The 24,820-nt window shown below is 41.7% G+C and overlaps 1 protein-coding gene across 3 annotated transcripts; it reads left to right on the top strand.

Annotated features, from left to right (window-relative positions):
• Positions 1 to 21: 21 nt before the first annotated feature.
• On the top strand, positions 22 to 23,620 carry PhKgamma (phosphorylase kinase gamma). 3 transcript variants are annotated; one of them, XM_084599394.1, is made up of 15 exons: positions 22 to 202; positions 632 to 750; positions 1,144 to 1,316; positions 3,256 to 3,310; positions 4,674 to 4,739; positions 8,089 to 8,161; positions 9,075 to 9,165; positions 10,249 to 10,339; positions 12,644 to 12,673; positions 15,684 to 15,807; positions 16,508 to 16,588; positions 17,461 to 17,490; positions 17,886 to 17,930; positions 18,227 to 18,343; positions 21,838 to 23,620. In XM_084599394.1, the coding sequence occupies exons 2-15, from the start codon at positions 647 to 649 to the stop codon at positions 21,973 to 21,975; spliced, it is 1,218 nt and encodes a 405-aa protein (XP_084455520.1). In that variant the 5' UTR covers positions 22 to 202; positions 632 to 646; the 3' UTR covers positions 21,976 to 23,620. The 3 variants fall into 3 exon arrangements, with proteins under 3 accessions (XP_084455520.1, XP_084455519.1, XP_084455521.1); XM_084599393.1 differs by having other exon boundaries at positions 628 to 750; XM_084599395.1 differs by lacking the exon at positions 17,461 to 17,490 and having other exon boundaries at positions 23 to 202; positions 628 to 750.
• Positions 23,621 to 24,820: the final 1,200 nt, after the last annotated feature.

Genomic DNA, 24,820 nt, shown 5'->3' with positions numbered 1-24,820 from the left:
GCGCTGCTAGCGCCCGCCCGCTGCGCCATCTCCCATGTCCTCATGCGAGAGGGGTTAGTTCATGGGTTTGTTTTATTTTTCGCCGTGCTTTCAGATTTGCCGTAGTACTCGAGAAGGCAGGGCCTACGGAGTTCGCCCGCTGCTTTTCGTAGGATGAAGCCTCGGAAATAGCATGAGTGGGATTTAACTGCAATCTTTTGAGGTGAGAAAATGACCCTAACTTCAAAACACGCTAGCGGCTAGACAAAACGTCGTTGAAAATGACCTATTGTTCTATGGCACAGTGAGAGTTTCGCGCTAGACCGTGCGACTAATTTCAACCCAATTATACAGCTCGGCTCAATCCGCTGTCGCGGTCATGGTTAAAGGTCGGACTTCTTGAGCGAGAGCTGGCTGAGAAAGTGCATTCATCAGTACTCCTCAAATAATTTTTGTTGCTTAGGAGGCCGTGAACTTTGCAAAGCTAGCTCGGCCATCCCTTCTGATGCTATATAAAGGTTCTTTCCGATATGGCGCAAAATAAAGCTTTGTGGCTTCCAGTCATAGTGCGTAGCGCTTAGTTCCGGGTGTAAAAAAACACGATGCATTTTTAATGTCACTTCTAACGTTTGCACACATTGGTTTCAGGTAGGTTAAAACTAATGTGATGGTTGCTCCGAAGTTACAAGAGCGTCAAGAGGATGATCTCCCTGACAAGGATGTTGCCAAAGAATTCTATGCGAAATACGAGCCAAAGGAGATTTTGGGAAGGTAACACAGTCTCTTTTTCACGTATTTCATTTCTCAAATCCAGCATCTTGGCTACTCGGAGAGTGAACTAAACAAGGTGGCTTATACCAAAAGCAAATAAACGTATCTTCCTGTGCGACTGAGAAAAGATGTCCTTTTCCCAAAGAATTTTGTTATTTTGTGCTGTAGTATATACTATATCGCCACCTGATGCATCCTGGGCGGTTTGAGGGGGCCATCATAAACCCTTATTTGCAAGAACCATATGTCACTGTCAACTTCTTGTTGTAATGTTTAAGGTCATGTAGTCATGGCAGCCTAATATTCTGCCCTTGTCAGTAGTGCGACAGTGTGCATATCACCTTTTAAACTGTACTTTATGTTGTGGTACCGAAACCTAACGTCTTATTACAGAGGAATCAGTAGCACAGTAAGACGGTGCATCAACAAAGAGACAGGTGAAGAGTTTGCTGCAAAGATAATCGACATCAGCTCAGACACTGATGGGTCGGGGCCAACAAGTCTCTACCAAGCAACGAAAAGGGAAATCGAAGTGCTCAAGAGAGTCGCTGGCCACCCCTACATTAGTAAGTGTTGTTACTGTGAATGTTTATGTGCCACGGTGTACTGCTTGAAAAATTAAATACTCTACAGATGAAAACTGAGAGCACTGTTTTGGAACTTGTTGCTCTAAAACAACTGTTTAAGCAGAATGGTCTCAACAGCTATTTTCGGTATGGTGTGTGAGGTTTGACATCCAAAATTTGCATGTGGGCTATGAAGGGATGCCATAGTGGATAGCTCCATGTTAGTTACAATCATGTGCGGTTAACATGTACAAGCATCCCTCAGCATACAAGTATTTTTGCAATTTGCCTTCGTTAGAATGTGGCCGTTATCGCTAGGATTTATCCTGTGACCTTGGGCTCAACAGCCAAATGCCAAGGCCACTGAGCCACTGTGATGGCTAGCGTGCTGTTTACTTTGAGAAGGAAGTTGGATGGTTAACCATTATGTTGCATTAAATGCAGTCCTGCCCTCAAAATTCTTATGTTAAAATAGAAGATTTTTTCTTAAATGCCATTCATTGCAAGGTTTGCCAAAGTTCTTATTAACATACAGCAAATAAAATAAATGACATAACTGGCAAATTACCCACCTCTGATAAAACAACCTAAGACTTTTGTGGGGGGGTTACATTGATCTTTTTGGTTGTTTTTTATAGAAATGAAATAGTAACCGGTGTGATCATTTGGGGGGTAAAGCTATATTCAAAGAACTGGATGGATGATCTGTTGCTTTCTGGCAGTTGTTCTCTTTATTTCTGAAAAAAATCATGCCAAGCTATTTCTTCAGGGTGTTATTGTCCAAAGGTCATTTATCTTTTCACTGAGCATTGAGGCTTCATTACTTCAGAGGGTACTAATTTCAGATTTATTTCTTTAGCAGTTCATGGCACACACTGAGGAAGAGCCACTGTACTGTAGTAAGCTAGATTTTGTCGTGTGTTGCAGTTCATTGCAGATAAACAGCTACAGATGTTTGCTGAGAGAAAAGGGTATAAAAGAGAATACAAATTACATAATACTCATCCTGACATGTTAAAAGGCACTGAATATAACAATGCCTGTGTCATTGCAATATCTGCAGGAGTTCTTGACGTGACTGCTAAAAACAGGGCATGTTTGCTATTGCAAGCAGTAATTGTACATCTAATAAGGGAGTATTTACTCACTGACATCCACCCAAGTGCAGACAAACAGCTACAACTTTGTAGTTAAAGAAAGTTCGTCCTAGTTCGGGGATCGAACACGGGACCACTGTCTTTCCGAGGCAGTCGCTCTACCAACTGAGCTAACTGCCCCGTAAAGGCAGTGGTCCCGGGTTCGATACTGGAAGCAGGACTAATTTTTGTTAGCTACGGAATTTCTTGGAAAGCTGTATAGCTTTCCTTTGTAGCCATATGGCTGTGCTTGGGTGGATGTCAATGATTAAATACTCCCTTATTACTGATTTACTCCACCTTAGGAGATTCCCTTGAATATTCGACCAATTGTACCTCTGTTGCAGATATGCAAAGTCTTAAAAAACTGACAAACAAACATCGGAATTTAAACTCCAGATATTTCAAAATGCTAGTGGTAATTGCTTTGTGGTGGTGCACACATTTGCAAAGGAATGATTGCTTACCTGACAGTTAAAGGAAACAAACCCTAAATGTTATGAAGTAATCACATGGTGATTAAGGCACAGCCATTTGCCAATGCAACACACTGGTGGGTCGACACCTCATCTTACAATGGTTACTGAGTCAGCAACTTTGTTGCATCTTGTCATAAGTGACATTGTGGTTTAAAGGTTTGTTACTTGCTGGTGCTAGTGCTCGAGACTGAGCTCTATGCATCCTGTCTGTTATGGTATTAAAGACGTCTGTTTTACTGCTTTTAGGTGTCACTGCACTGAGAAAACATGTTGACATCATATTATAGTTGCCCGTCTAAGCTTGCATGTTTGTTCTGCTTTCAGTTGAGCTGCATGATGTATTTGAGTCAACTACTTTTATCTTTTTGGTGCTGGAACTGTGAGTATAACATTTTTTATTGTGACATTAGTGCATTGCCATGTGTACAAATGCATCAGTTTGCTTATTACGCAGTATTCATATCTTACTAACTGGCACAATGTGTGTTCGGGCATGTACATGCACTGAATGAGACTTTGAAGTAGTTTTTACTGTTGAGAAAATTAGAAGGTTGCCTCTTCAAGGCTGTGAAAATGCTGGTTTAAACTGCTATGCTTTCTGTGTTTTGTGAGAGTGGTCAAATGGACCTCCCATGTCTCAGATAAACTTTTATGTTAATCAATTAGTGTTCTCCATTACAGCTAACTTTCTGGTGCGCTGTTGTGTGTTGCTAGGTGCAGTAATTTTGTGTTTGAGGAACATGTGGCCATGTCATCATGTTGATGGTGGGGTTGCATTTAAAGATTCATCTTGGTTCACCAACAGAGCCAATAAAATGAACTTTGGGCAGGCACACTGGAATCGAATAGCCATTGGCATGTTGGCAGAGCAGTTTATTTTCTACTCTATAAACACACTTGGACACCTGGGCACACAACTGATATTCAAAGCTGATTATCGATATTATCGAGGCAGCAGCTCAATAGCTTGGATTTAGTTTTATTCCTCCTTGAAAGAGAACAGCTCAGTTGAGGAAGTAATAATGTAGCTAAAATGTATGCCATAGCAGTGCTACCTTCTAAGGCAAGAACCTGGGACCTTTGTTGCATCTGCCTAAATGGGCTGCAGTGCCAGTATGGCATGTATTTGCTGCACTCATCTTTCTTTCCTTTCCTTTTTCATGTGTTCTTTCAGAAGTATTCATGGCAATAGACTTAAATGGATCATTCAACTTTGTTGCCAAGATCTGTCTTGTAATGCAAGCGTAACTAAGAGGAGTCAGTACTCTGTTTACAATTTAGCACACCATCAGATAACAGAATGATAGACATTATCGCTATCTGTGCTCAGAAAAAAAAAAAAAATGCTATATGCTGTTTTTGTTATCATTGTGTTGTGGCTGTATAAATCAACAGCTCACCACCACAAGCATATAGGGTTGGTGCAGTCATTCCTCACATTAGAGAAGTTGGTTTCAAACCTTGTTTCTGTGGGAATACAGCAAAAAGAATTGAAGTATAATGAGATGTCTTCAGGTGTCACTTGTGCTCATTATCAAGCATAATATGCTTTCATTTGTCATTTTAAATGTGTTTTTTTGTACAGTGTGCTATATCTTTTCTTTTTTTTTTTTTCTTGTATCACTCCTACAGTAATGCCCTAGCAGGCACTGTAGGTATCAACATAAACGAATGAACGAAAATTGTGTGCAGGCTGGGGTTTTCATGTTATTAAAATTCACTTATCTCATCGGTTATTATAGCTGCCGACATGGGGAGCTCTTCGACTACCTCACTAGTGTTGTTGCCCTTTCGGAGAAAAAGACGAAGTAAGTGCTTGCTTCTATTGTTAATATAGGGCTGTTTAGCATTTGAATACTTGCCGTTATTAGTGCTGTGGATTGAGCACTTCCATCAATATTTTGTCATGCTGTATTAAGAGAAAATAGTCACAGCACGTAATTGGGTGTGCTTTAGCAATGCATTTGCACGATCGATAGCGGCAGTAACAAAAGTAGTTTCCTTAAATTGAAGCACTAAGCTTATTTCTGTTGCTTTTAAATGCAGCTTTAACACTGCATTTAACACTGCTCAGTGACTGAGACTTCTGCTCATTGGTTGGTGTGGGTGCTTTTTATGGGGTAATTTAACATTGTCTCATAGGACATGATGTGTAGCTTTTTGTTGTTGTTGTCAATTTGTGCCCTGATGCAATGGTTGCCCCTGAAGCAGTGTGTAGAACACAGCATCGCTCTTGGCCTATGCTACAGTTACAGGAGTATGGACACCAAATTTTGGTGGATATTCTTCTTGTTAATAATGCGTAAGACATTCCTGTATACGGGGTCACCACACAGAGTTTGCCTACGACCGCTGAATAATTTTTAATTGAATATGCTTTTCTCACCAGTTTCGGTTTCAGCAGCCGAGAGATAGCTGTGACGTCAGAATCAAGTCCTGGTCACGCACGGCATGAAAAAAATGGCAATATAGTCACTGACTCGTCTTGTTGTGAGTCCTGTACTTGAGGAACTGTAGCACTTTAGTGAATTAAAACGACACAGGAGTGATTATATAGCTTCTTTTTTCACCCACCATGTGACCTAGACTTGACTTTGACGTCACAGCCATCGCTCAGCTGTTGAAACTGAAACCGCAACAGGTGAAAAAAAATTCCAATATAAATTACTCAGCGGTCTTAAGTGGCTAACACGTGGTGATTCGTGTACAGTATTACTTTATGCATCATTAAAAAGATAAAACATGAGCCCAAAAATTGTGTGTTCATACTCCTGTAAGGGCTAGTGTGTGCTTTTGCCGTACCAGTGAAAATTGGCTTTTTTTATTGCATTTTGCCTTGTTGGCTACTTTATTTTTACTTCAGCACAAGTATTTGGTGCTTTTGCTGCTTGGCATACTGTACTTTGTGTCTGTGCATACATATAATGCTTCATAGCTGTGGTGCAATTCCAGTCTTCAGTCACTTAATATCTTAGGTCACTTGCAAACTCCGCTGCTTTAAAACAATTTAGCCTTACTTTGCTGCATGCTATGTGTACAGTGTAAAAATAGAACATATGATCTGCAAACGTAGACTGCATAGACTCCTTTGATTTTGCCTCCAGGTCACTTGCTCTGGCAAAAGAGTTGACTTGGGGGAGAAGTTCAAACCTGTTCTTTTCATCTGCTCATGCACGCAGGTCCATAGTTCAAAATGAACTGCTGTAAAATGCATGGCCGGAATGGCAGTTTCAAATATGCAGGATGTTTCGCATGAAATTGTTAACTTTTAAAAACAGGGCTGTTCAGTTCGAAAGCCACTTTTTGGCATAACATTTCCAGCAGTGACGTCCACCAGTATACAGCTGTGTCATCTAGCCTGCCTGTCAACTACTTATAAATACTGTAACATAGATACACAGATGTATTTACAGATATCTACAAAGGGGTAGCTGACCAGACGAACAACTTCATGCCAGCGGCGCCCAGCACGAATCACACACACTTCGTCGTTCTTCGCCTTCCGCACGCGAGCACAGCACTTTGACATCGTCGTCCCTTTACAATACTATACAGCTTTTTGTTGTAATTCTGTTAGGCTCTTGGTAATACTTAGTAGTTAGGCAGTCAGTAATAAAGTGAGCTATTTAATGTTATTTAACCAGCCTGCTAGTTAACAGTTTTTAGCTGCATTAACCGCTAATACCTGTGTCTCGAAGGAAGCGCTCTAACTCAAGAAGCCTATGTTATAGATTGCTGACAGTCTCTAGGGGGAAGGCTCATTTGCAGTAAACTCTCTAATTTGGAATTCGAAAGACCAGAAAGATGTTCAAATTTATGGAAAATTTCAATTATCAAATGGGCCTTAAAAGTACTACAGAAAACCATTAGCACTGGAGTCATTTTATGGTTGTCTGCATCAGAGGTGAAACCCAAGTATAGTTTTTCCTGGCTTCATCAAGTGCCTTGCTTTGCGGACACTTTTGGAATTTAGAAGAAATGCTTCAGAATTGTAAAGACCTCCGTTAAATTACTTGCAGTGTGACACGGTAACAGTGACTTCCCTTCACAAAATGGCCTCGCTGCGTTTTAAGGATTCTTTATTGCACGGAATACTTCACCACGTAATGCATGCTGTGAAGCATGTAGCGCAGTGAAACTGGACTGCACATGACCAATGCAGTTTCAGCCTATTGGAAGCTGCTTATGGGTGCACGCAAGGGACATATGCGTAGGTGTTAGAACAGCATGGCTTCATCCCAAATAAAAATAGAACAGTGAAAAGCCAAGCAGTGTCTGAAATGGTGTGACTAATTGCTGCGCGCACGCCCAATCGCAGTCGCAGGATGGCGTCAATTTAAGGTAACGAAACCGAAACTTTGTGACTGGGCTATATTTCAGAAATGGGGAATTTTCTCTCATTGTGCCTGCCATTGTGTGCACAAAGTGAGCGGGCAGCCTTGTTCTATACAATTCAGATTCGGGGAGGTCTAGTTCAATGATCATTAGCGGGGCAGGTCATATATCGATATGATCCCCTATTCAGGTTAATTGGAGCAAGCCTGTTTATGTCCGGATTAACAAGCATCTGACGCCATAGACTTACATAGGCATCTACATGAACTACACTCTTAGTTCGAATTATCTGAATTTCCGAAGTAATGACGATTGACGAAATTTTACTATGTTATATTTCTGCATGAGTTTTCTGTAGCTGCTAGGTGCAACCATTTCGGCCACCACACTGAAGCTATGATCGTTGTGCTGATGTTATAGATAGCATATGAGGTTTAATGTCTCAGAGTGACACCTGGGCTATAGAGGGAAACTGTAGGGCAGAAGTCCTGGTTAATTTCGACCACATGGAGTTTTTCACAACACGCACTGACATCACACAGTAATATGGACATTTTGCTTTTTTTGAAATTCAGCCACCATAGCTGGGATTGAAACGTCTTCAGGCTCACTGAGCCATTGCAGCAGGTGGATCTGCATATTGTGCTTGCGGCCATGATGTCATTTAGGGAAGAAGTGCCAAAAGTAAGAAGCGTATACATGGTAATGCTGAACTTCGTGTTAAAGGACTGTGAGTCATCCAGATAGTTCCAATTTGCATTCTCTTGCACCATTATGCTTAAAGCATTTTTTTTTTCTCTCCCTCATTTTCTCTATCTGCAGGAGTATCATGAAACAACTATTTGAAGCGGTTGAGTTCATACATTCAAAGGGCATTGTCCATCGGGACCTTAAAGTGAGTGTTTGCTACAGTGAGTTACTATAAGGAACTTCACTCTTCCGTTCCTTAAACTGAAAGCTTATTGTAATGCTATTGTAACTCATCTCACAACCACTATTGCACTGTGAAGCATGTCTCCTGGTGATTGCATAAAAACTATTTCATTCAGCCTTATTTCTGTTCCATGGTGTCAAGTAGGGAGTCTTCTTGAAAGACAGTATGCTTCTAATTGGTTTGACTGTAAGTGCAAAAAAAAGTATACCTAGTACAGTCTTTTTTATTTCCGAGTTATTATTTGTGATTTTGCCTTGTTTCTTCTCTTCTTTTTCATCAGATTCCCTTTTTTCTTTCTTTCTTTCCCCCGCAATTATTTTGGTTCCTTGGGGTAGCACAAGCGTGCTGCTGCTAAAACATTTAAAATAACTTTGTTCTTAATGAAAGCATGTTTAGCACATTTTTTTATCTATTTTTATCATCATTTATTTCATCGTGATCTGCTTCAGCAAGTGGACATGGTTTGTGCTCTTACCTTCTTGTCAAATCATTCTTGGGTCCACCTGAGTCTTTCGCTCCTTTGTGTTATTTGTTACAAGCTGTACGTTCTGTGTAAATCATTGTGTAGACCAAAATCTGAATAATTCATTAAAGGATATATCCATGGATGTGAAAAACATTATGTACTATCATTGGCTGCAACAAATAATTATTTTCAGTTCAAAATTTTCTTTAGAGTATTCAGTAAAATGGACCATTCTACTTATTTGGTGATATCAAGAACACTGCTGCTGTGGTCTCTCACATGAGAGGCAGAAAAAAGGTGCACAAGCATTTTTAAGGGCATGTTGATGTGCAGCGTTACGCATGTATCCCTCATGCAAGGGTAGCATGCATGCTTTTGTTCACATGAGTTGACCTTTCTCTTCCTTAGCCAGAAAACATACTCCTGGATGATGAGTTGAATGTCAAGGTCACCGACTTTGGTTTTGCCACCCAGTTAGCCGAAGGTGAAACTTTATCAGGTAAGCACCTAAGTGCTGGTTATGTGTATAAATGCTGCGGTTGCGTGTAAGGATTCAACTTGCAAAATTATTTTCTCACTTAAAACAAAAACTACTGTTATTAAATTTTCAGAAATAAATGTTGTTAAATGGTACTGTACAACTAGTATCTGTCATTATCTTTACTAGGACCCAAGTGCTGGTTCTGTGCATAAATGCTGTGGTTGCATGTAAGGACCCAACTTGCAAAATTATTTTCTCACTTAAAAACTACTCTGACTAAATTTTCAGAAATAAATGTCATTAAATGATACGTGCAACTAGTATCTGTCATATCTTTACTAAGACCACCTCACTACTCAACTGACAATGAAATATGCCTCGGAAAGGCTAATTTTCTGAAATCGAGAATTTTTTTTCAGGTACACCTTACTCTGTTTGATCTCTGAAATATTTTTATGGGCTTCTTTGCCTTCTGAACAACTTAGAAAAATAGCTGAATCGACTATTGTGTGTTCAAACTTTTTTTCTTTTTCTGCCTTTTTCTATGGTCTATATTTAGCTTTCATTGTACTTCCCCCACCTCCACTGTAAGGCTGCCTATGGCTCTGTGGGTAATGTGATGAATAAATAAACAAAAATTAAATTTAGTTCAATTTACTACATATGAAAGCACAATGTGTTTTATTTATGAAAAAAAAAAAAACTTTTCATAATTATACATCAGTTTTTATTTATTTTTTTACTTTTTCATGTGGCTAGGTTTTGCTATTGCTTGCAAACAAATTAACAGTCAAGGGCTTAAAAAAATGTTAATTACTGGGATTATGTCCATCTTACTAACACAACAGGCCATGGTTTCTTTAAAACGGAATCTGAGATGGTCAAGCGCACAGTCTCGATCACTTGGTGTAAAATGACCCTCAATAATTTGGTTTATTTGGAGTAAACTGTATTTAAATTTCATTTGTAGATGCTTCTGTTGTCAAGAGTGGGGTGGCCACATCAGGAATGAAACTATTTTTTAGCCTTGTTACAAAAAAATATATAATTTATTCCAACATTAAGATTAAAAAAAAAATGTATGTTTTTCTTATACCACAGAGCTCTGCGGTACGCCTGGGTACTTGGCACCCGAGCTGTTGAAAGCATCAATGTATGAATGTTCTGAAGGCTATGACAAGCAAGTTGATATGTAAGTGTCGGAGTATGCGTTTAATTCTTACCTTCACTCTTGCAAAATTGTTTTCATTCAATTAGAGTTAATGCTTTAGTTATTACTAGGTGTGTGCAAGTATTGAAATTTTTTAATATAAATCAAATATGAATATAAAGAAAAAAATGCCTTATAAGTTTTAATATCAAGTCTAATATTCTGATCATTGAAAAAAAGAATGGAAAAATAAAAAAATAGCAAACATTGTCTGTTTTTTAACAAGTGTATGGCCTACTGAAGAATCCAGTATGAATTTTATGCAAGATTCGGTTAGCTGTCTGTTGATTTGTACAGGAAGGACCTGCATGAAACTGGATGGAATTGTCATACCGCTGCCGAATACAGTAAACTCTCATTAATTTCGCCTTCAAGGCATCATAGCAAAAAAAAAAAAAAACTTTCTAAATAACTGTGAGTTAAAATTAAAATTATCGAATAAGCTTTAAAAAACTGCCAAAAACAGTTTGCATCATCAAACAGGGATCTCCTCATGGTGGGCAGCAGTGGTTTTGCCATCCACTTCTTAGGCAGACCGCCCACCTTTCCAATTACACGCCCACCACCACCCATCTCTCTGGCATAAAGCTTGCAATACTCGGGGCCATTTTTCTGTGACTATGGTGTGGCCAGTCAAGCCATTTCAGATGCTGCAGTGCACGTTACTGGTCTTGCTCATATTTCCTACTCATATTTTCTCTTTTGCTTCCACTCGTCGAATACGCTGAACTGTTGCGTTTTGGGGACTCTTCACTGCACTAGTCAGCGTCTATAGTAGGGTCCTGACCCTGCTGCCCCTCTCCTTTGAATAGGCCTTTGAATAGCTCCATTTATTATTAAAGCTTACTCACTCACTCACTGTATATGCAGTAAATTGTCTCCATAACTCTAAGGGGCATTTGTAATGAGGGACTACTGCTAAGGCATCGCACTGCAAAAAGGGCCACAGTATCACTTGTGCTTTTGAGAAGTTTTTCGACATTCTCAACAGTGTGCACAAAACAAAGCACTTGATAAAACCATGAAAAATTGTAGCATACCTTTGATCTCATATGTATACGCCAATTCCAGGTGTTCATTGTATAAAATTGCTGTGATGGAACCTGTTTTGGGCATTTTTTTAGGGCTGTTCGATAATTCAATCTTTCAGGTAATACGAACATTTTTCCTGAGCGCTGAATTAACGGGATTTTACTATATCCGAAAAGAAGAGCTGTGCAGCCACCTGTGCTGTCATTTTTTTTTTCTTTCAAGGCATGTGCTGTGTAATCATTATTCAGTTTGTTATACTGCCGTGCACCTCCCCCCCACTTGTACGTCAAATGTCCACCTCTCAACATTTTGAGGAGAATCCTGTTCTTAACACTTGCATGATGCTTGTCTGCACTTGAGATGACACCTAAGTGAGAACGACGTTTTTCTCTTCACTTTACGCACACTGTCAGGAACGTTAAGAATTGTTCCAAAGTTGTAAAGGCTTCCGCTAGACTTTTCACAGTGAGACGTAGTAGTTGTCCCTTCTTCACAAAACAGCCCTATCGCGTTCTGAGGATGCTTCACTGCACACTGAACACGAAGCATTGAGATGAAGCATGCAGGGCACTTAAAACGCGACCGTGGGATAGCGTGAAGGTAAGGAAAGCTACATAGAACTGTGCGACCGAGTTTATTTCGGAATGGCGAACTCTCGATCGTCGTCGCATTAGCCATAGCAGTGGACACGCGCTCATAAAGTATGTGGGCACCACTGTTTCAAGCAGTTCATACCTTGACAGGATTACCCGTCCGAAATAACCAGTACGAGCCCGCCATGTTCAAATTAGTGGGTCCAATGCCATAGACTTGCATGGCCATTGGCCGGGTCCATGGTCCTGATTAGTTTTCTGAATTACAGAGTGTCAAATTAATTAGGTTTTACTGAACCAGTGCTCCAATACTCAGAAATTTTAAGTGTATTCGATAAATTTTAAGTAATCGGAAAAACTCCGAATATCTTTTTTTTTTTTTTTATCGAACATGAGTTGAATGGCGAACTTGTTTAATTCTTAGTTATTCGAAATTTCGAATATCGCAATGTTCTAGGTTTTACTTGTGGGTGTCTTTTTTTTTTTTTTTTTTTTTTTTTTTTTTTTTTTTTTGTTAGTGCGCTTGGCCTAAAAGTCATTTCTTTTGGAGATTCATGATTTTTTTACTATGAATTTTTCTTTTTTTTTTTTTTCATTGTCCAAGTGCATTATCTACATGTTTTGATAACGACTGGTTTATTTATATCTTATCTTTTTCCAGCTGGGCTTGCGGAGTCATTATGTATACGCTGTAAGTACTGGAAAACTCCTACTAGCACCATTTCAGACACTCGCATCCTCCTCAATATTGTAGCTATGACAAAGTAGACATTCTTGGAGTATTTCGTCGACAGAATGATGCATAACTCGGGATTCTTACACATGCAGCTTTTGCTTTTTGGATGTTAGCAGGTAACCAATAGGCTGTTCCTTAACCCTTTCACTTCCACTCCCGAGATAACTCGTGTGTCCACACATGCACACTCCCTGCTTCTCCAGAGTATACTCGTTTTGACGTTTTAACTCGCTCCCTGCCGCTCCCGATTATACTCGTGTAAAAAAAAAAAAAAAAACTATGCAAGCATGTCGCGCCATCTATGGAGAAGACATATAAATTCATAAAACGTGTAAATTTTAAGCAACAGATGGGGCGCATTTGTTTAGATGCGTCTCTTGGTCTTGGCCTCGGCAGAGCAGCCATGGCGAGGCAGCGTTCCGCGTGCGTCCGCGGTTTGAGAGACGAAGAAATTCAGGAATTGCATATGAATTCGGACTCTGATGATAGCGGTGCCTGTGTGGTGCCTTGTTTTGAAAAGTACCACACCAAAAAAGTTTTCTAAACACCTTGACATCCTAATTAGGAAATAATTGTTTTGTTAATTAGTTGTCATTTTTTGTATTCAGTGCAATATCTATAAGGTTATTTTGAATAAAAGTGTTTACATGTCCTGCAGAGCATCGCAGTGCGTTACTAACATGAAATTTTCACGAAACTATTATGAAAAAAAAAAAAAAACCCGGCAGGGGGAGTGCAGTGACGAGAAAAAAATCCCGGCAGTGAAAGGGTTAAGATAGGTTCTGAGAAATTTGCATGAAAGCTCTTGAACGAATTCAATGGAGCATATGCAGTTGTGGAATTGCTGTGCCAATTGCACCAAACTGCTCCAATTTGTAAATCCTGCTACAGGGTGCTACAAAATACTTTTTTCTTTTCCACTGTTGCCCCACACGTACCCAAAAGTTTACTGTTGAGAGCAACATAGGAGGCGAAGTTGGCGCTTTCAATTGTTGGCTGCCTGCTGCTTCCATAACCTTATCATGCAAGTAGGAATATGGACATTGCTGTGCTTTGGATGTCGTCTTCTTCAACTCCCATCCGTGCACAAGTCAGTCCAAAAGGCAGAGCATGCGAGCACTTGCTATCACATTGTAAACGGGCTATCGTAGTTATGCGAATGTTAGTTTTATTTTATGTGCGTCATCACCATTATCTTCAGTGCTAGTGAAGCTAGCTTAAAAATGTGCTTTATTTTTAGCCTTATAAATCTTTCATGGTTCCCCAGTGCTTTGTGACGCTGTACAGCTTGGGATTGCGATTCTTAAGCAACCCGAGAGTGCAGCCACTGCTGTCAGTTCGTCCAGCACAAACCCCACCCCTTGTGGTCACCAAGAGTCCGACGCAGGCGGTCCGGCTGCTTGTCCCTCTCCAAAGGGGGGAACTCTTCCGATAACCGCTGTTACTTTCTATTCTTCCTTCTCGGCCTCTTGCTTCTATTGTGGTACTCCAGGTGATGTGTTTAGCTTCATTGTGTTGTATCGGCAAGAAGCTGCAAACTAGAAACGAGACAGGGAGACCCTTAACAAGTCTGGTAGCAGCAGGGTGTGCAGTGTTTTCGTCCTGGTGCCCTTACCTTTGCCAGAGTACCATGAATGTGAGTGGTCAGCGTGCATACCTTGTATGTTCACTCGATTTGTTCGCCTGAACAAAGTTCTGCCATCTGTCTGTGCGACACTGATGCACCAGAGTGGGAATTGAAGTCGTGGCTTGGCTGGTTCTTCGTTCCTGTTAGACACAGCTGGCAGCGATGCACAGTAATCCATCAACATGTGACATCATCAAAATGTTCTCTGTGCATTCGTCATCCTCCTTTGTGATCTCTCATGCGATTTAACACTTTGGTTAGCTTGCTGTGTGTGGCCTATGAGCACATTTAGCTCCGACACTATACATTACGCTTGATCCCTTGCTGTGATATTGCAGATGGTTGCCACGTGCCTTTGCAACGTAAGATGTGTGGCATCCCATGTGTTGTTGCTTATGAGCATTAAACCCCATAGTTTATCAATTTACAAAATTATTTCAGTTCAGTGTGCTGAGAAACGCTTTAAAACTAGTTTTATAGCATGAGCTGCACCTCTTAAGGTTTAAAAGGGTCTCCTTAGGCAGTCACTGAGCCAAGAGGAAATAATGCCATGAAGGAACAGCGCACCAGGCCCTGAAGCCACCCCAGAGCAATAGTGAGAATGTGTTTGCATGCAAGGCACATGCAAATGCATCTCTTTTCGACTCTTGGTGTGGGGGAGCAGTTCAAATCAAACCTCTTGCCAGGCGAAACTAACGGACAAATTTGAGGCCTGAGGACCCGCAGGGCAAATTGCTTCCGCTGTGCCTCAGCCAGTGATCCTCCCTGTAAAGTATTTATGATCCCCTCCCCCCTTCTCCAATGCCTTTCCTGGACTGACACCTTGATGACAACGGGCCAGATACTGCACTGCCAGCCTGCTTTGCGAGTCAGAGAAGGGTGGCAGTAAGTCGCACTGAGAGCATTGAGCCCCTTGTTCAGCCATACTGTGCTGTGGACGTTTACTGCTTTCCACTCCAGAGCAAGAGTGTGAAGGCACCAGCTTGTGAATTGAATGCAAGCGGGAATGAAAGTAGGGGAGCGCCACCATGTAAGAAGAGAATTGCAGCACCTGGTACAAAAAGATGTGCCCTCACAGCAGCGGGTTCCTGAAAAGTTTCTAACCAGAGAAAACCAGGCCGCCAGCATTAACGCAGATCGCTTGTAGAACACTGCGCAACAAGGCAGGGAGAGCAATGCAGGTGCTATCAGGTCATGCTGATTGATGCGCTATGTCACTAAGCTTATCTCTACCAACTTTTTACTCTTGACACCATTACCTTCCTCCTTTGAGCGTTACAGCTTTTGCTGTTGAGTTGCATTATGAAATGTTGCCCTTTGCATTTCATTTGCACGCAGGCTGGTGGGTTTCCCACCATTCTGGCACCGAAAGCAGATGGTGATGCTTCGAAACATCATGGAAGGCAAATATGAGTTCTGTAGCCCAGAGTGGGATGACATCACTGAGGCTCCTAAGGACTTGGTGAGGGCATTCACCTTTGTCCTATGCTGATACCATATTGCTCAGTTTTGCGATTGAGTGGCTTGTTCGCTCAAGATGTCTAAAATTGCCTAGTAACTCTATTTGTATGTTAACATTACTTAGTGCATTTGGGAGAGAAATTCTGCATTTTGATGGGAAAAATTTCATGAAAGAAATATATTCAGAATTGTAAGGATTTTTTTGAAGCGCAGCAGGACAGCATGAAGGAAAAATACACAGTACAGAAAGTACATATAAATAGTAAGCTTATTAAGGCTCTTTGGACATGAAGCTGGCAAGTTTTGATGCAAACATCACAAGCTTGTTGCTTTTGGACACTTTGTTCAGCTTATTTATGATGCAAAGCTGGGACATCTGTGCGTGAATAGAAATAAGTAACCTTTGCTGTCTTTTAGGACTTCTAAAGGCTAACTGTTTCAATGATGATCATTTCCAGGGTTTTATTCCTTCACTTCCGCTGGGTGACTTGCATGCCTGTGATGCATGCAGCCAGTATATCCACATTGTCACCTGCGTTGTCACCTTGACGAGGTGATAAGCTATTCATTGTGGCAAAGTGCTATTTCAACAAATTATTAAAGTGCAGTAAATTGGGAGTGAGGAGTAAAGCTGCAAATCTGAGCATACTGTGGGCTTGTCCCCTTGCCGCATTGTTCCTTTTGCTCATTTTTCTAACCAGATAAGCAAACTACTCGTTGTTGACCCAAGACAGCGGCTAGACGCTGCTCGAGCTCTGGATCATAGCTTCTTCAAGGCAGTTGTAAGTCCATAAATTGTCACCTTATATATGTTCCATTTTTCATCTCTCTCTCTTTGTGCACATCTTTAGAAAGCTAATGGAATTTAAGGAGGTTTCAGTAATCCATGTCCTAAAGAGTGCACCTTTTGTTTTTCTCTTCTCACTGCTAGTGCTTCTGCTAATTATTGCGCTAACTAAATGCATCATGCCTACTTGACTAAAATGTGGTGCATGCATTCCCAGTAAGTTACCCAATTCAAGAGTTGAGTTTTAAATGGTAAATTTCACAACCTGGCTTCTTTTGACTCTGACACAGCAAAAATGGTTGTATTCCTGTTACGCTTCCTGTGATGTTGGCAGCCAAAGTTGCATTGAGACATGTAGGAAAGGCTACTACAATGTTATGAGTAATGCATTCTTGTGCTTATGAGCCTGAATTTCGCTTGTCATTGCCAGCCGCATGTGACATGCCCTAGTAATAATTTTGCTTTGTCAAAAGCTTGTGTTGGTGTGGCCTTGCCTTGCACATATGACTGCATGTTAATCTTAGCTTTAAGGAGGAGGAAAGGGTGCTACTAAGTGTTTCTAATACACCAGTCTTTTGGTGCGTTATAGTGAGCATTTGAGCATTATGAAGAATTGCTGAGTGTGAGTGCAGTAGCATATAGGGGGGATACCACTCCCCAACCCCTTTAATCACTGCTTAGTATACTTCTAAATTTGCAAATGCTAATGCATGCTTCTAGCTTAGTTTCTTGTCCTGAGCTATGCATACCATGCTTGCCACATAAAATCCATGCCATGTTTGCATGCTCTTATTGGTGTTGCTCTGAATCCTCATGTTTTAAGCATATTTGTTCTGCTTGTTTCTCTCTGTTTTGTGACTCATGTAGAAGCGTGCATCTGTTTTCGTCGCCGAAGAAGTGAGTACTGTAAGCGATACTGTTTGGTTGACTTTGTGTCTTAAAATTTGTAGCAGTTGGCATGCGTAGTTGGTAGTGCTCCAAATTCATTGCCTGCAGTAGTGACATAGATCTTCTGTTGTTGTATGAGGCACCAAGCAAGTGAAATGAAAAAGTTGTAGTGTAGTTTCATCATACAGTCATACGAAGCCCTTGTACTAAACTTAGCACTTAAGCATTTTAGTTCTTTTTTTATGTTAACAAGAGCTTATACTTTTGAGGTTGACTATTGTGTTACCTCTTCCCTCCGGCTTGTGCCAATAGTGCTCTGATGCCTTGCCTCGGGAGCATAGTTGTAGATGATAGTCATATTTATGCCTTGCTTAACTCTTGTTTTCTTTTTAATCACTTTTTAGGTGGGAGTACAAAAGCGTATCTTCAATGCAAAGAAAACATTTCAGGTAAATGAGGTCATACATACAGCATGCTACTACATACAGGTTAGGCATTCTATCTTTCATTGAACATATTTCATTCATGAAAGTACTATTCTAAAGGGGGGAAAAGGAAAAGCTAGTTCTAGCATACATGAAAGAGATAGTATGCCATTGCTGAATTGTCAGGCTAACGAAAGCAGGTGGTTCATTTTCTATATAATTACTGTTGCTTGTATCATGCTTCTTTAATGTAACAAAAACATCCACCTTTGTTGTTACCTTTAGCAATAGTCACCGTGAGTTCTCTTCTCTCGCTGCAGTTTGGCATCCTCTGTGTGAGAGCTCTGGTGCGCATTCGGCGGCTGCGATACACGCCTGAGCCACTGTCCCTGAATATTGCTCGTACCAACCCATACCGTATCAAGACCTTGCGCAAGGTATCGTCTCTAATATCAGTGTACTGTGTAGTATTGCAATCCGCACTGCCTATAATGGATATCCTGAATTGTGTATCAACAGTGCAAAGAACAAAATTAAGCAACAGTGTTCTCTCTCTCTCTTATGTTGTCTGGTGCTCCACTCGTGCAGTTTTTCTCTGCCCTCACAGTTTGAGGGGGTCTGAGCAGCACTCCTCAGTGGCCAGCTGCCACTTCCTCTCTTGAAGTTGAAAAGGGTGTTGGTCATTTATAAGCTATCCTGAAAGCGTCCAAGGCTCGCCTGTTATTTACTGCTGCACTTTGTGCATCTGGATTGCCCAGTGCGTGCTTTTTTGGGATGTAGGCGTGCATTCTACCTGTTGTATAGGTCTGCTTCAGACGCCTGAGTGAGACGTTTATGGCACCTTTCCTTTCTTCCTCTACATTCTCCTCCTTGTCCACCTCTTTATACAGCATAGCTTCTCAGCAAAAACAAGCTTTGGCTAATAGTTTGCACTTATGTAGTTGCATCCTTTTTACACCGTGCTCTGCGTCTTTATAATACACTCCAACCCACTTATAACAATATTGAAATGCCATGGAAGTATCATTGTTAAAACCGATAATTGTTATAACCTGGCTAGGCCGAAAAAAAAAATAAAACTTATACTTCTTATTTCTTGGCAGGAAGTAACCCGTAATCCGTAAGCATTGTCTGTTTCACGGCAATCTGGCCAACATCTTTCTGCAGGGCATCCAACTGCTGAACATAGTGCAGTGTAAGGTTCTTAGCAAAAACAAAGTCTTGCAGGGAGTCGATCATTCTCAAAGCCTCCTGGTGAGACGCAACCTGCACAGGTTTCAGTTCGTCATCGTCGTCGCTACTGTCACCGTCCTCCGTGCCAGTGACTGCTGTGATAGCCCTGTCTGTCAACTTTTCATCTGTCGCAACTGTATCGTCGGCATGTAAAAGTTCCTCAAGTCTCAACGCATCGCTGTCACTGCCCCTCACTCTGGACCAAAGTTTGGTCATCTCTGTGCCGGAAATCAGTTTTGTGCAGGAGGTATGCGAAGGAGGTATGCCTTCTCCGCTAAAATCGGGCCACTATTCGGCAGGTTCGCTGCATGGGCATTAAAGAGCCACTGGTAGAACGCCTGTTCTATGCCTTTGTGGGCCCCGTGTCGAACCCTTTTCCGGCCGTCGACCATTGCATGGGCAGCACTGGTATTGCTTTCGTTCTCAATCTTGAGCACATTGCGGATGAGTGTCGATACTGTCGGTTGCGTCAGGCTGTACTTGCGCACCAAGTTGCACACTTTTATGCCGTCCTTGTGCTCGCATACAATGTTCCTCTTAACTTCTAGTGGGATTGCCATTGAGGTTGCCATTCGCTTCCTCTTCTGAGCCAGTTGTATAGTGCTTTCTGAAGGAGAATCCTCCATTGCTGTTCAAGGAAAATCCAGGGCCAGCAAGATTGTGGCAATGATGATGGCACACTAGGAGAACCACTCAAGAAAGACACGTGCACAAACGTTGCTGCATGCCTGGCACAAAACATATGCAACAGTGAAGTGGTGGCCTGGACAAAGCAAATAAGGGAGGGTAGTGCAACGCACCACGGTCAGCACACGCTCGGAGTGGACTGCTCCACCGTACAGAGGCAGAAAGGACGGACTATGTCGGCCTAGACAAGAGCAAGTAGTGCTCATGGCTGAGCGGGAAGCTGATCGGCAGCATAGCAAGACAGAGGAGTGGCAAGCAACAAAAGTCTTGCAGCAGCAAGAGTGGTGACACCACATAATGCCCAGACCTTGAACTTTTAAAATCAGTTTTTGCCAGAGTATGAAGCTTCGGCACAAAGCAGCCACAGGCTCACAACTAGGCCAGTACCTAGTTTAGCCGTTCCTTTTTGCTTGTTTTAAATTTATCGTTCAAACTAATATATCTGCATTTTTGTTACTGCATTTCTTTCACCGTTTTTGTTGCCAAGTAGTTGTTCACTTATTGGCAGTATTGAACTTTGTAACTTGAACGCAGTTTGAGTTAACCGTGGATGTTGTGACACTTTGTAGTCACTCATATCCTGGCCCTGTCAAACCACTGTTCCTCTTTTTTATACTCTATAGGAAGTTTTGCTTCTGGTAAAACAAAGAAGATTGGTTATGACCAGTTTCAGGTGCAGTTTAAATGATGATTAGTTGCAATGTATTTTGCACTGTTGTGATGCTTATAGCATTTCTGGTAGAAGCACATGCTCACTTACTCACATGCATCCAGGGATCTAAGAACACCAGTGAGCATACCTTGAAAACTCCACGCTGTAAGCTAGGCAGACTGTACCTTCGAAAACTGTAAACACATGATAGTCATGTGGGGCAGTCTCACAAAAAATAGAAAGGAGGAAGAAGCCACACATTATGCAGGTGTACACTGCCACTGTGCCCTTGCCTGTAAGGTATCAAACTTTTGAATGTGAAATTCAGATGCCATACTGCCATTATTCATTTCTTCGAATGTTAACCTTTTAAATTTATCTGATTGGCATATCAAATTTGCTCATTCCTTAGAATGAAACACGTTCTTAGCAAATACATGAATATAATTAATAGCCTTTGTTATTCTTTAGCAAAGCCTTGTCCTTTCAAGTACAGTCGAACCTCACTATAACGGACACTGATATAGCGAGTTATCATATAAAACGAACTAAAATAAATGTTTGGTTGGTCTACGCTTTATTTCTATGGAAGTTTCTTCTGTATAACGAAACGAAAAATTTGAAATTTGACGCTGGATTGGTTGTAACAAACCAGTTTGTTTTTGCATTAAAATGGCGAGAAATGCATAAAGGAGCCGGAAAAAACATCGAGAAACGCAATTTTTCAATCGGTCGAATCGCCCATCGTAGGAGTGTGTTTAAATCGCCCGCGCATTCGCCTGGCACATCATCTAGCGGCAGTGACAAAAACTAGCGCCATCGGCCCATGGCCTCCAAGATCTCACTTCCGCGCGAAGTGATCTCGGAAGTCATGAACGGTTATGCAACAGCCATGCAACGGCCATGCAACGGTTGACAAGCATGTGACTGACATGTCATCACCATTGCCTCGTCATGCCATGACCCCTGCCATGCCTCTGCCACTGCAACCGACCCGTGCGCGCGTGCTGCACTCCCCAAGTTTGTTGGCTCCATTGCGAAAATTGTGCGCGGAATCAACATCCATTCTTGAGATTCATTTTTGCTCTCCAATACCGAAAGGCGAGATTTCATGTTTATACCAAGGTTTTAATGAGAAAATTGTGCATTTTCGTACATTAGTGCGCATTTTGTTTTGTTTTATTAGCAGACTTATTTACAGGAATTTGGGCGCGCACCTTTATAACGAATACATGATATAAAGAAGAAAATTTTGCGCCCCATACTACTTCGTTATAACGAGGTTCGACGTAGTTCTTCCCAGTAGTGTTAAGTTGTGGTACTCGCACCAAGAGATAGTGTTTTGTGCATTCCTTGCAGGTAATCGACGGCTGTGCCTTCAGAGTTTACTGCCACTGGGTCAAGAAAGGGGAAATGCAGAACCGAGCCGCTCTGTTCGAGAATCACCCCAAGATTGAGCTGCGGCAGATGTATGAAGAAACTCAAGTCGCCGCCTAAGCAAAACTTAGTTTTCTGCAGAAGGCCACCACCGAAGTACTTGCATTGAGACATACAAGCACCCTGTTCCTCGTACAATTGTGCCCCAGCACCGAGCAAGCTTGTGACAGTGCGCAGTCATCGGTTATGCCTACATCACTCCCTCCTCCACGCATGTTGGGTTATTGTACATATAGTTTGATGCCCCTGAATGGAGATTTGAGATTGCCCAGCAGGTGTTGCAACATGTGTTGCATCTCTTAATGAGTAACTATTTTGGAAGGGCATTGATAGGATTGTTTACAAGGACATGAGGCATAGTTATGCAGGCTTGTTTGCACACTTTCTTTGCTAGTCAGATGATGCAGTTTTGGTGTAAAATTCTTTCCTTTGTCTGAGGAACAAGGGCTGCACAAAAGAGTGCAACTGGCAGGTCATATTTTACTGAAAGCAAGGCCTGATTTGCTTGTGCAAGGTTGTGTACAGGCTACTGCTCCATGGCAAGGTGCAAGCAAAGACTTGTGACCCCAAGGTTGTCTGGAATCTCAAGATTCTTTGTTTGGTAACAGAGGGTGCTGTAGTGGCTTGTCACTAGTGCAGCTAGGTATTGTGTACCCTTCACATAAAATTTTAGTCTAGCTATGAGAATTGGAGTGTGCATTTTTGAGAGTCACTGTACATTGCTGGGGACACTTGTGCCATACAATGGCACCCTGTTTCTTTTTCAAGTTTTCTTATCCAAGCTGAAAATTGAATAAGTGAAGCAGATTCAGGCATGCCAACCTTTTGCGGATAGGTGCCTGTTCTGGGTTGTAAGTTGTGATTTTTTGATGAGCAAAAGTTGATGTATGCTTGGAAGGCACCTTGCACAGACGGATTTTTATTTTATAAGCAGTGCATATTTATGTCTCCTTTAACATAATTGAAACCTGGCAAGAAAAGGTTTTATTGTATACAGGATGGTTATGCCCTCGTGAGTTCACGGGAGGTTTGCTTCAGATAGCAACTTCTTTAATGCGTGCTTTTGAAAAAGCACATGAAATAAATACATTCATGCAGTCCATTTGTCTCTTCATAGCCACAAGAAGTGCAACAGGTTTGTGCTTTCCACAAGCATGACCACAAGCCACCCCCTGAGCGATTTAAATTCTGCCATTAGGCTTTTGCGAATCCTCTTGCCTTATTTCATGTCATTAAGATAGCTGATTTGAAGACAGTATGGATTGTAATGTGTATGGGAGCCAGCGCACATGCTAGCACCATAGTAACAGCTTTTGTCAAAAGATTATGACCCATCGAGGTGCTTATAGCCATTCTGCAGTGCTCCTTCCCATGCCAGCCGCTTACAGTCATGACGGGCAACAACATTTCGATGGACTATGTTCCACATTAGCTGCATTCTGTATGCTGTCTGATATAGGCCCCTGGCAGCATTCTCATTCCTGATATCATTGGGCACTTTTTCAGAGCCCATTGCACTCAAGCCCATTCTCTGCATCACTTCTGATCAGGCCAAAATCTATTTGGGATCTTTGCACCATGCTTAGCTATGTAGGTCTCTCGACAAGTCTTGCCAGGAGCTTTCATGGATGCATGCCAAAAACATAACACTGGGAATCTATGCGTTGTAAACAGTTGGCAAAATAAACGTGTTTTGTTAACTCTACACTTGCAGCTTGATTGCACCTCATCAGTAAGTCAGCAGATTGGCTGTGGTGACCTTTGCATTCTGTGAAGCAACAGTGAGTCAAGCGTTTTCATTTTTGGTTCTAGCACGCAGGTGAAATTCTCAGAAGCTGGACAGGGTTGTGCCATATAATGCTTGTATAGGTGAAGAGAATGGGAGTACCCTGTTATGATTTTATGAATCCCCCTAAATTGACAATTACGATTCTTGGTAGTATAAACGCATAGCGCAGCTGAGTGTGGATATTGTTCTTTAGGCGCATTATGTTGGCCTGGTGCAGTGCTTAGGGGAAACCCCCAAGGTGGAGCAGATTTGAAGAAAGGGAGTAATTGCTCATTAGCATCCAGTTATGTTACGCTTAGTTGCCGATCTAGAGCATGATACACTCGGGCAGAACTCGCTCAAGTCTGCACCTGCGAAAACCACTTGCACCCTCTATCCAGTTGGAGTCAGTCCTCTCACTTCATTGTTATTTCACCTCCTCATCCTCATAGGGGCTTAAGTGATGGTTGCCACAATGGCTCAGTGGTTAAGACGCTCCACAAATCAAGGGGCCCCTGCACTCTCCTCTTCATCCGTCGGCGTGGTTGTGTCCACCAGCAAGCGAGCCAGTTATTGCATCCTTCCTTTCTTCGGAACCATTCTTTTTCAGCCCCATAGATTTAAGGATGATATCTGTGCTGTAAAAGCATTGACAACTAAGAAATTCAAACATTCCATGTGCGTTTGAGTTTGTGCAGTTTATTTGGCCGGTCCTCCTTGCATTCACACCAACACGGTTTGTAATGCTGGCCATTTGTTTTTGGCACTGCTCGTATTAGATTGAGAATTCTCGAAAGTAAATAACTGCCATTTACAATAAAATTCACAAACAGAGGTGGTCAGTTGTGCACAATCCTGGATCCCATGAGTTTCTGCAGCAGTTCAGTTCAATCCACTCCCTATAACTGTGTCCCTCTACTCCACTCCCTGATTTACCCTCAGCTTTCCTCCTTACACCCTTACGGTTGCACATTGCCATCACAACGCCTCAACCCTAAAGCTTGGCATTAACAGCTGCCAAAATAAATCTGCGGTTCCTCGCCCAGATGCACGTGCAAGAAAAGCAATTCCAGGGAAAACATAAGTAGAGGCCCAATGCCACGATGGGCCTCCGCAATTTGCCATGGTAGACACTGC

The sequence above is a fragment of the Amblyomma maculatum genome, chromosome 3 (genome assembly GCF_055883805.1).
Source record: "Amblyomma maculatum isolate TAMU_Amacu chromosome 3, ASM5588380v1, whole genome shotgun sequence".
Classification (NCBI taxonomy): Eukaryota; Metazoa; Arthropoda; class Arachnida; order Ixodida; family Ixodidae; genus Amblyomma; species Amblyomma maculatum.
Note: the sequence above shows the minus strand (reverse complement) of the source record. Positions and strands in the feature narration are given on the sequence as shown.